General features: G+C 47.3%; 1 protein-coding gene across 1 annotated transcript; it reads right to left on the reverse strand.

The window, feature by feature from the left end:
• Positions 1–1,203: 1,203 nt before the first annotated feature.
• LOC104992804 (zinc finger protein 630-like) lies at positions 1,204–11,659 on the reverse strand. Its single transcript, XM_010845792.1, has 9 exons — positions 11,647–11,659; positions 11,352–11,394; positions 8,945–9,054; positions 8,428–8,523; positions 6,387–6,776; positions 5,603–6,310; positions 4,905–4,950; positions 3,538–3,604; positions 1,204–1,335 (listed from the first exon to the last, which is right to left on the reverse strand). The coding sequence occupies exons 1-9, from the start codon at positions 11,657–11,659 to the stop codon at positions 1,204–1,206; spliced, it is 1,605 nt and encodes a 534-aa protein (XP_010844094.1).
• Positions 11,660–12,066: the final 407 nt, after the last annotated feature.

Raw genomic sequence — 12,066 nt, forward strand, 5'->3', positions numbered from 1 at the left:
CGCCCGGCCCCTGCGCAGCCGCTCCCTGGAGGCAGACAAGCTAGTCTCGCTCATCTACATCAACCTCACCCCCCTGCTCTACCCGGCCATCTACACACTGCGGAACCGCGATGTGCAGGGGGCGCTGTGGCGGGCTGTGGGCCCCAGGACGCCAGGTGCTGCCCACCAGGCCAATGTCACCTAATGCTGATGCCAGGAGGGGTCTCTTCTGAAATCCCCTCTCCTGGATGGAAACCTCACATTCCAGAACCATCTATGATTCCCCAAGGCCCACTAGACACAACCTGGAGGCAGCAGACAAGGACCCCAAAATCAGGCTCCAGCCTAGTTCTTCTGCTTCTATGGACATTTTGAGTGGATAGATCTCTCTGAGGGGGGTACAGACCTGTGCACTATAGGGCCCTCAATGGCATCCTTTGTCTCTACCCACGTGGCACACAGCACTCCCCTACCCAAGATGTGATGATCCAAAGTGTTGTCACACATTGGCAAACATGCCTTGGGGACAAAGTCATCCCTGGTTGAGAACTACTGCTCTGAGTCATAGCCACACGGTATCTTTGGAAAAGGAGTGAGTACTCACGTAGGAGAAGTCTATGGCAGCACTGTTTATAACAGACAAAAACTAGAAATGATCCACATGTTCATGAACACAGAATAGATACAAACAGCTTGTGGCAGGACTACCCAGGCGGTTCAGTGGTTAAGACTTTGCCTTCCAATGCAGGGGGTGCAGGTTTGATCCCTGGTTGGGGAGCTAAGATCCCACATGCCTTGTGGCCAAAAAACCAAAACATTAATCAGAAGCAATATTATATATAAAAAAAAAACACTTAATAAAGAATTTAAACAATAATCTACATTAAAAAAATGTTTAAAAAAAAAAACCCAGCCTGTGGCATGTTCATGCAGTGGAATACTACAAACAATAAAAAAGAATGAGGTACTGCTATTGACAAAAAAATGAGAACAACACAGATGTAATAGTGTAAGGAGCAAGACGCAAAGAACACATACTGGATGCTCCCATTTAAGTAAAGGCCAATGACAAGCTCATGTGTGGCTTTTGATGTCGTGGTGGTGGTTAACTGGGGGAAGGGTTTGGGTTGGCAGAGGGCACAGGGAGATTGCCTGGATGCTGGCAACATTCTATATGTCGACTTGGGTGGTGATCCCATGGGTGTATGTACGTGCAAAACTTCATCAAGATGCGTCCTTAAGATCTGCGGAGTCTGTTTTATGTGAGATGAACTGCGACTGGTTCAAGGCATTCACCCAAATAAGCTTCAAACTGTCACACTTGTACTCATACTGCTTCGTGCTGCTTTTTTCCATCTATGAAAATCCCTTGTATAATTCAGCAGTAAGTCCCATCATCATACCTGCTGTAGACTGAATGTGTCCCCCCTACCCTGCAATTCACATGTTGAAAACTGCTCCCCATTATTAGTCTGTTATTAGGAGGTGGGGGATCTCTAGAGTTGATGAGGTCATGAGGGTGGAGACCTCACTAATCTCATGAGTCAGATTAGTGCCTTTATGAAAGAGACCCAGGGACTTCCCTGCTGGTCCAGTGGCTAAGGATCCACACTTCCCATACAGGGAGCCCAGGTTCGTCGATCCCTGGTCAGGGAACTAGATTCCACGTGCTGCAACTAAAGATCCCACATGCCGCAATGAAGACCCAATGCAGCCAAATAAGTAAATAAAAATAATTTTAAAATAAAATGTTTTTTTAAAAAAGAGAGAGAGACCCCGAAGAGCTCTGTATTTGTCTTTCTCTGTCTGGCTTACTTCACTTAGTATGATCATCTCTAGATTACAGAAAACAATGTTACCAAAGGGAAAAGCAGAGGGCGGGTGGTGGCGGGGGCAGTGGTGGGTATAAATTAGGAGTTTGGGATTAACAAATACACACCTACTATACATAAGATAGGTAACCAACAAGTACCTACTGTACAGCAGGGGAACTCAATGCAACATTCTGTGATGACCTATAAGGGAAAAGAATCTGAAAAATAGACCTATAACCGAACCACGCTGTTATACACCTGAAACACAACATCGTAAACTGATTTTACTTCAATTTAAAAAAGAGAGGAGGACATGAGGAAGAGACTGAAAAAGAAAGAAAGAAAAAAAACAAACAAAACGATCTTATGGAAGGGTTCCCTGGCCATCTGTCTGTGCCAGCTCCATTCTTACCTTCTGCTTCTCTGAGGCCAGTGCTCAGGAACCTGAGGCACACAGGAAGCCCCCTCCCACAATTCTTCCCCAAATCCTACAGCTGTGAGGAGGTCCTCACTCCAGAGATGCTGAGGGACGGCCATTCTAACAGCCTGGTGTCTGCAGCTGATCGCTTTCAGTGCATCTCCTGGGACTGGGTTAGTCCCAAGGGCCACCAGCGGGCCTGTTATCCAGGCTGCATGAGATGAGAGTGTTGGCCACCGCCGAGGAAGCCTGGGTCCTTGACAGGGGGTCAAGGGTATTGGAGCTGTATAGATGCTGAGCACGGGTGGCTGCAGCTGCTTTGGAGCCAAGATGAGTCCATGTGGGGAGCCAGCCTGCGTTTGCTAATGGTGGTCCTCCATCCCTGGGTTCTTTTTTTTTTTTTAATATCTATTTCTTTGACTTCACCAGGTCTTAGTTGCAGCATATGGGATTTAGTTCCCTGACCAGGGATTGAACCCGGGCCCCCTGAATTGGGAGCTCTGAGTCTTAGCCACTCGTGGGTCTTTGGCTGAATTCCATGGTGCAGAGTAGCAGCACCTCTTCTCCCCTCCTGCTGTACAAAGTCTTTCAGAATATTTTGAATCTTGAGACACATCAGGTTTCAATTTTCAGTTTATTTATTTATTGAGAGATAACTGACACATAACATCACATTGGTTTCAGGCATACAATGATTCGAGATTTGTATACATTGAGAAAGTATCACCATAATAGCTCTAGTTAACATCACTTCATGTAGCTGCCAAATTTTATTTTCTAGTAATGAGAATGTTCAAGGTTTACTCTCTTAGCAGCTTTCAAAGATGCAATCCAGTTCCAGATTTTGGCTTCTAATTCTCTATTACCTGCCACTCCCATTCCCCACCCACGATTTGGCCTTAGAGGTGTTACCAAAGGGCTTCCCAGGTGGCACTAGTGGTAAAGAATCCACCCGCCAATGCAGGAGACACAAGAGACTCAGGTTCAATCCCTAGGAAGATCCCGTGGAGGAAGGCATGGCAACCCACGCCAGTATTCTTGCCTGGAGAATCCCATGGACAGAGGAGCCTGGCGGGGTACAATCCCAAAGAGTCACAGCTGAGCAACTGGGTGACACATATTGCCATAAAGGTCTGCAGTGGGCTCCCTGGCAACCAGACTCGTAGGCGGCCGCTTTCCCTCAGGGTGGTCCCATCAGCCCCAGCAGGATTAGGGTCACCCCCACCAGGGCACAGGCTACAGGGTCCCCACAGCTAGGACCTCAGAGCCTGGAACCCATGCTTTGGTGAGTTGGTGGTTCTAGGCACTGAGCACTCCAGCCCTCACCTGTCCCAACAGGACCTTTTGGAAAACCGAGGCCAGCTCTGCTATTAGTCGACAGCTGGGTCTGCGCCTGAAACGGGGCAACACACTACAAGTCTAACATTCGCTGGGGGAGTTCACCCTCTGTGGGGCGGTAACAGGCAGGAGACACACCCCTAGCCCCTCAAACCAGCCCCCAAGAGCAGCGTTCCAGGGTGATTCTGGGGCGCCTGCACTTGGGGGTTGGGAGATGGCAGCACAGGGGGCTCCCCAGATGGAACATACCAGCTGGGGGAGCCCTGGAGCTCTCACAGCTGAAAGGCATTTCTCCAGTACCCAATTGCAAGACTGTTCCCATTGTCAATTGTTAACATCTTGTTCCCAGGTGTCAAGACTCTGTTAAATTAACACTTGTTAAGGGGCTTCCCTGGTGGCTCAGATGGTAAAGCATCTACCTGCAATGCAGGAGACCCGGGTTTGATCCCTGGGTCAGGAAGATCCCCTGGAGAAGGAAATGGCTACCCAGTCCAGCATTCTTGCCTGGAAAATCCCATGGTCGGAGTAGCCTGATAGGTTACAGCCCATGGGGTCACAAAGAGTCAGACACGATTAAGAGACTTCATTAAGTGGAGCACAGGGTGCAAGACGATGAGTGTGTTGAACAGACCACAGAGAAATTGAAATAGACTCGTTTAACACTCACAGGGCCTGGACTGAGTCCACAGCATGCCTGGAGGGGAGGTCAAGATGGAGTGCAGACAGACTGAACTTGGTACACAGGCCTTTATTAGGGCCCACAGGAGACATGCTCTGGGGTTGCTGGGTTAGGACCATATCAGTCAATTCAAATCCACAGAGTAGGGTTCTGATGAGCTCACAGGGTGCCGGCTGAGAGGTGTAAGGCACACAGACATTGGGAGGCAGGCTGCTGATCATAAGGGCTGGAAGTCACACCAGGGACTTATATCTGCTTGTGGCCTATCGCTGCCATTGGGCATGTCCTTGTTTGAGGGGTTACTATTATCAGCTTAAGGTCCCTGCAGCCTCTTGACCAAATATGATGGATGACGAGGCAGCAATACCAGCGAGCAATGTAGCTAAACTCTCAACAGATATATATCGAGTACATCTAGATGTGAATATTTCTAATTACTCAGCTAGGCATATATTGCATGTATATACATATGCATATTTACACATATATACTGCACGCATATATGCATGCTAATGCATGTCTTTTGTTAAATCTGAGCCAATACATATTTGAAGTCTCACTTTTCTTTTAGTGGAACGTTTTTCACTTTAGATGGTCCACTATAATGCCAGAAAAGGGAGCCCCAACCTTGCACATTTAACATGACTTATGAACTAGATGACAGAGATGAGGGTACCTCATGAAGTTGCTGGCTTCCTGATCCAAGGGGTGCTCTGTAATATCTGCCAGCAAACAAAAAACCAAATGGTATGTGGTACTGTGTATAGACTTCTGGTTGAGTAGTAAATTTGGAATGTTCCAGTTATAACATATATTAAAGACAAAAGGGTGTAATTAGTATGGAAACTCTTGATAGATGTCATCCTCCATATTATGGTATCTACATCTACAAGTTCACAATTGTGTTCAAATATAAATGCAATTCAAAAATAAGTAAAATTATTTTTATGGAACATGTCCAGGAACATAGCCCCTGTATACCCCTGGGATTGTTCTGTGCCTCATTCAGCCTTATTCAATAAGCTGTCTTAACAGTTTAACTTATTCACTGACTTCAGAGCTCAACAGCCATAGTTACTATGAGACATAGATACACTTCATAATTAAGTTTATCCTATAAGACTAAATCCCTCTACAGAGTCATTACCTTTCTTAGTTTTAAGAGAATAAGCTTTTCAGTACTTCCCTGGTGGGTCCAGTGGTTAAGATTCTGCACTTCCAATGCAGGACATACGATTTTGATCCCTGGTCAGGCAACTAAGATCCTACATGCCATGGTGGTGTGGCAAAAAGATTTAAAAATTTAAAAAATAATAAGCTTTTCCTGATTCTCTAAATTGTTAGGGTTTCACTTTGGTATGACGCTTTGCCCACAGTTAGCCCTGGACTTCCCGGCGAAGGGGTTTTCCACCTTCACAAAGTCCACAGGGTCTTCATTCCTCAGTGTGCTGGGAATTCGTGATGAAAGCCTTGTCTCACCCTGTCCATACAGCTTCTCCCGGGTGTGAATCCTGTGGTGTCGGAGGAGGTTTGCCTCCTGGGCGAAGGTCTTCCCGCAGGCAGAGCACTCGTAGGGCCTCCTGCCCATGTGGGTCCTCTCGTGGATGAGGAGGCAAGAGTTCTGCAAGAAGGCCTTGCCGCACTGGTAGGGTTTCTCTCCCGTGTGCATCCTCTGATGGAGGATGACGTGCGACTTCCGGAAGAAGGCCTTGCTGCACCGGCCGCACCCGTAGGGCTTCTCCCCGGTGTGCGCTCTCTGATGGATGATCAGGCAGGACATCTGGGACGAGTACTTCCCACACTCTGGGCAACCATAGGGCTTCTCTCCCGTGTGACATCTGTGGTATTCGATGAGGCGCGACTTGTGGGAGAAGATCTCCTCACAGCCGGAACACTTGAAAGGCTTCTCTCCAGTCAGAACGGTCTGGGGGATGCACAAGTTCGTCTCCCCTAAGAGCTTTCTAAGGCATTTCCTGTTTCGGCGGCGTTTCGGGTCCGTCAGATTTCCCGGATGTTTGCCGGGGCGGACCGCCTCCCCGCCCCCGGAACTTCCGCCCTGAGGGTGGCTGTTCCCTGTGGACTCTGTGACGGGCAATGAGTCTTGACTTGTGGGAGAGGCCCTTCCCGCCTGCGGTGCGTTTGCGGGGTTCCTCGTTACTGTGGGCTCCTTGGTCGGCATGAAGGGCTTGGGCACGGCTTACGGCTTCTCGGCACCGGTTACAGTGGCGTGGGCGCGCCCCGGCACGGGGAGGGTCCAGCTTCGAGTAGAGAAACAGGTTCCCCTGTGCATCGTATTCGAACCTCCTCCTCGCAAGGTACGCGCTGGGAGTGACAGTGACGTCCGCCCTGCCCGGCAAGGCGGCGCCGCACGACTCACACCGAGGGGCCTGTTGTTCTGAAGGGACGACGTCTGTGTCCTGAGAGGTGTTTTTTCCAACCGTGTTAGGTGCGTGGTGCCCTTCCGGGGTCAGTTGTTTCTTGTCTGGGAGTTCTACTTGCTTCAGAGGTTCCTCTCCGTGTTCCCGTTGCCTATCAACTTGGGAAACTTCTAGGAAAAAAAACAACAAGGTCACAGACGTGTTTATCTTTCCAGGAGCACCATGAAAGTGTTAGTCACTCAGTCGTGTCCGACTCTGCCACCCCATGGACTACCGTAGTTCACCCGACTCCTCTGTCCAAGGATTCTCCAGGCAAGAATACTGGAGTTGGTTGCCGTTCCCTTCCCCAGGGGATCTTCCCGACCCAGGGGTCGAACCTTGGTCTCTTGCATTGCAAGCAGTTTCTTTACCAACTGAGCCTTCAGGAGCACACGGTAGGACTAAACTATTTCAGAAACGTTTGGGAAAAAATAAAAAGTAAAACTTTTTTTAAAAAAGTAGTGTTTGGAAGGAGGATTAACTGTGGTTTCAAACCTGAGTGCCCATATTAAATTATGATAATCCTATTCCTACTACACACACTTCCTACTCCCTTGGCTGATCTTTCCCAGCAGAATTTTCTGGGCTGGGACCAGCCAGGGGCATTTTTAAAGCTTCCCCAGTGATTCTGCTGCACACCCCTGATTAAAAACAACCACCCTCAATGGATACTTGAGAAAGGATCCTTGTCCTAGAAGGGAGAAAGGGTTAGTTGATACACATTACATGTATCCTGCAGAAACAAGGGTGAATAAAACAAAGGCTCGGCCCCCGCGGGAATACACTGAGATGGGGAAGCTTCCGTTATGACCTATCGGACAAAATACACTGAGATGGGGGAAAGCTTTCGTTATAACCTATCGGACAAAATGGGGACAGGTTATCATCACATACATGGTCTTGAAAGATGAATTTAAAGTCACATAAAAGATAGCAAATACATTTTTTGAGGCATTTCAAAGTGAAGCAGAGAAACCTATTTTAGAAAACTAAAATAAAAATGAGTGGTACAGGAATTCTCTGGCAGTCCAGTGGTGAAGACTCTGCTTCCACTGCAGGGGGCATGGGTTTGATCCCTGATCTGGGGACTAAGATCCTGCATGCCACACATCATGGCCAAAAAAAAAAAATGCTGCTGCTGCTACATCGCTTCAGTCATGTCCAACTCTGTGCGACCCCATAGACGGCAGCCCACCAGGCTCCCCCGTCCATGGGATTCTCCAGGCAAGAATACTGGAGTGGGTTGCCATTTCCTTCTCCAGTGCATCAAAGTGAAAAGTGAAAGTGAAGTGGCTCAGTCGTGCCCGACTCTTAGCGACCCCATGGACTGCAGCCCACCAGGCTCCTCCGTCCATGGGATTTTCCAGGCAAGAGCACTGGAGTGGGGTGCCATTGCCTTCTCCTAAAATAGGGCAAATCTACACATATCTGAGAGCTTGAGAAAGCCTGTGTCATAACCAGGGAAAGTGTAAGCCTAAAGATTCTAGAGAAAGACTGAGAAGGCAAGGTCTTAGAAGAGGGTGGCAGAGTAGAAAGAAATAATAAATTTTAAAAGAATGTCTTTCTCTAAAATCCATGGGAGGGCAAGTGATCATGCAGTGACGTGATGGGTACAGGTAGCAGAAATCATTTGGGCATCTCAAGGTCTTCGGCCAGCTGTCCACAGTTCCTTGAAAAGATTCAAGGCTTTTAACAGTTGCCTGAAATAAAAATCAGAGATTCTGCTTTGTGACCTTCTGAGACCCCAATGTCTTCTGTCCCCCTGCACACTGGTTCTCTCACCTGGAAAGCTCCATCTCAGGATCTCTTCCTCTTCCATCCACGGCTCTTGCCCCTGCTCCAACCTGGAGATCACAGCTGGTTTGGTGACTTGACATCCTGTTCACGAGAAACAGTTACAACATTTATCCTGAGGGACTTCCCTAGCGGTCCAGTGGTCAAGACTCCATGCCGCCAATGCAGGGAGATGGGTTTGATCCCTGGTTATGGAACTAAGATCCCACATGCCTTGTGGCATGGCCAAAAGATTATTTTTAAAAAGAGTTTTATGCTGAGCCATCTGGGACACCCAAGGAAGCTGAAGGCTCAGGCCGCACAATGAATATTTACCTCTCAGCCAAAGAATAGCTGTTTCACTTGGGAGGAAAATTCACCAATAATCCAGGTGAGATTAGAACAGGACTTGTTGATGACTGAAACCCCAGGACAAACATTTTGAGTACTTAAGGGGTCTTATGTAACTGGAAAGGAAGGAGCTCAGACATAAGCAGGGGTGGGGGGAACTGGAAACCTTCCTCACCCACGGAGACCAGGTGGCTGTAGTTCTCCAGCATCACATCCCGGTACAGGGTCTTCTGTGTAGGGTCCAGCTCCTGCCACTCCTTACGGGTGAAGCCCACAGCCACGTCTCTGAATGACAAGGACCCCTGGAACAGCACATTCCTGATTAATCTGGAGTGCTCGGCACAGGGTATTATGGCAGAGGTGTAGAGGAGACAGATCTTACCACCTTCAGAGGGCAGGTTTCCCCATGTTCAGTTACATAGGAAGCTTAGCATGCCCCTAACTTGGTACTGCATTTTGTGGGAGAGAAAAAAAAATCATTAGAAAGTGTCTGCCTTCTGGATCTCTATTCATCCATCCATCCTTCCATTTAGAGAGCAAGCGTCGGTGGGGGACCAGGTATGTTACTGGTGTTCTGCATGATGCTTGGGGTTGAAAGCTGAATGCCACAGTGCTCCTGTTCAAGGGCGCTTGTTGCCTGGTGGCATGAGATGAATGTAAGAGACTGCTGTATGGTAACAATACACTGAAGGCTATGATGTAAGGACATTTAAGTACAGGACACGAAGACAGCAGCCAGATTCAACATCCTGATGTTAAGCTTCATTGGCGTTTGTAGATGAGCAGAATCATGAAAAATAAAGTGTGTTCTGATGTTGGAAAGATATTCCTATCAAGAAGCATGACCCAAGAAGTCATGGGGAAATTTTGTAGGAAGTAGGAATAAATTGGGAATGATAGTGTAAAGGTGTGTGTATAAGGGGGATATTTTGGGGGGTGGCGGGCGGAGGGATCAGATCATGGAACAAATGACGTTTTTTTTCCTGCAAGCAAGAGGGTCTCCATCACAGCACTTAAGAAGGGGAGCTACAAAAGACAATCTGATGTAGATGATTGCTGTATCATGAGGTGGGAATCACGGAGAGAATAAATAAAATTCAGGCACAGTTATAATCATCAACATGAGATACAGGCAAAGTTAAGGTGGTAACAGGAAAGCAGAGAAAGGAGTCCATGTATACAGGTATAGTTTTCATTCTTTTTTAATTTTTAAAATTTGTTGACTGCACTGCATGGTATGTGGGATCTTAGGTTCCTGACCAGGGATGGAACCTGTACCCCCTACATTGGAAGCATAGTCTTAACCACTGGACCAAGGAAGCTCCAGTTTTCATCCTTTTTAAATATCACATCTTCAAAACTTGGTGTGTATTTTCCACTTAAAGTACATCTCATTTAGAGACAGTTTTCAATTTCACTTTGGTGAAATATAGTCCTATGAAAACAAAGTTGTGTTTCCTGAAAAACTATTTTTTTCTGTGGCAGAATTCATAAATGTGTGCTGTGGGAGCCCTAATTCTGGTCATGGGGATAAGTTGATATGAGAAAAGGAGTCATGGAAACAAGGGAGACCCCTAGTGAGGTCTGGGTCCCTGGGCAGAACGTTCCAAGTCCTAGTGGCACGCCTGCTCTTCCCACAGCTTGGGGTGCTGCCTCGAGCCTGTCTTTGTCCTCAACTAGCTCTGGGTCTCAGGCTTTGTAACTTCCGGGACTCTGACCAGCATCCTTGGAGCGTGGGGTAAAGAGGGAGGCCCTTTAGGACTGGAGGCATTTGACGGTGACCGGCAATAGAATACATGATGTCATGATGTCTGAAGAAAGATATGGATGGCCACTGAGAAAGGACACAAGTGGGTGGGGTTAAGGGCAGTGGCTGAGGTTAAAGTCACAGAGAGAGGAGGCAGGATAGCTCAGACCATCTCCCCCGCCCCTGCTGAAGCTTGGAGCTGTTCAGGCTCTATCTGTGTCCAGAATTATCAGAAACAGCAGTTCAAAGAACATACCACTCATCCGTTTGTTCCTCTGGATCATGGAGTGTTTTATCTAGGTCAGTGTGAACCCTAACAAGGCTGTTTATGTAGACCTGAGTATTCTGACTCCCTGCAACAACTGTAATCACAGAATTTCTCTATTGATATAGTACATACTTGATACTGTGAGGGCAGGGGAAACTCACAGGAGATCTGCTGTTGCATTTATTTGAATGTTGTTGTTATTGAGGACCCTGCCTATTACATCTGATGTGTGAAGACCCATCACATAAATGTCTAAATACCCTGGAAAGCTTTATGTTCCCTGAGAGGGTGATATGTCTGTCCCAGACAACACAAGTCATGTATTGGATGGAATCTGTCTTCTTAAAGTGACAGACACGTCGGACGCAAGTTTAGAGGGCAGCTAATAACCAGCAGCCTGTGTAGTGTGCCTGCCCTGCCCTCCCCATGGCCTTGATCTTCCATTATCTTCCTGTTTTCACTGGTCCTGATTTCTGTTGGCATTGTGTTTTACTGGACGAATTCTTTTAAGCATCCTGAAGTCCACGGGAAAACGAAAAGCACGGTGTAAAGAAGTGCCACACTCACCTGGCACATGGTCCTTCCTTGCGGGTCTGGGAAAAGCAGACACCTGTGGAGGCAGAGATCGGGGTGGGGAGGAGAGCACATGAGAGGCCAGCCTTGGCTCCAGCCTCAGAATCAACTGCTCTAACACCCCAGCCACAGGGTGGCAGGGGCTCCTCCCAAGAACCCCGTTTATCAGAGCGAAGCCTTCACCTTGGAATGTGATGGGGACCTGACCTTGAGGTTTGAATTTGAACTCTTCTTCTGCTTAACAGAATATACATCTCTGCGTCGCAGTCATCACCATGCAGTTTACTACCCTCCCCCGCCATCACCCAGAAATTTAATTCATAGAAATTTATTCTGCAGAAACAGTCATGAGTTTGGGCAAAGATTTAGCGGCCAAGATATTTATTACAATTTGGTAAAACTCCAAAAAAGCAGACATAACTAAATATCCAACTATAGAGTACTAATTAAATGAATATACCACAGCCAAAGGGAAATACACATGATGTAGCTAATAAAATCATAGAAGACTATTTATGATAGTATACTGGTAACTGAAAAAGGTGGTTGAAAGCATCTTGAACTCTCTGTCTCCCCCGCACCCCACACACAGAATAATCTCTGAAATGATGTAGGACAAAATGCAAGTAGTAGTTAGCCTTGTATAGTTGGATAACAACCATTTTTACCTTTTTCTTTTTACTTTGATGAATTTTCTAAGCTTTTCTAT

The sequence above is a fragment of the Bison bison genome, unplaced genomic scaffold, assembly GCF_000754665.1.
Source record: "Bison bison bison isolate TAMUID 2011002044 unplaced genomic scaffold, Bison_UMD1.0 scf7180017864223, whole genome shotgun sequence".
Lineage (NCBI taxonomy): Eukaryota > Metazoa > Chordata > Mammalia > Artiodactyla > Bovidae > Bison > Bison bison.

Excerpts from the sequence above, each read along its gene's own strand:
- LOC104992804 (XM_010845792.1), bottom strand. Across the intron at positions 8,524-8,944 it reads CAGCCACCTGGTCTCCGTGG|GATGTCAAGTCACCAAACCA; the intron begins GTGAGGAAGGTT and ends TCTCGTGAACAG. Across the intron at positions 4,951-5,602 it reads CGGGAAGTCCAGGGCTAACT|ATATTACAGAGCACCCCTTG; the intron begins GTGGGCAAAGCG and ends GTTTGCTGGCAG.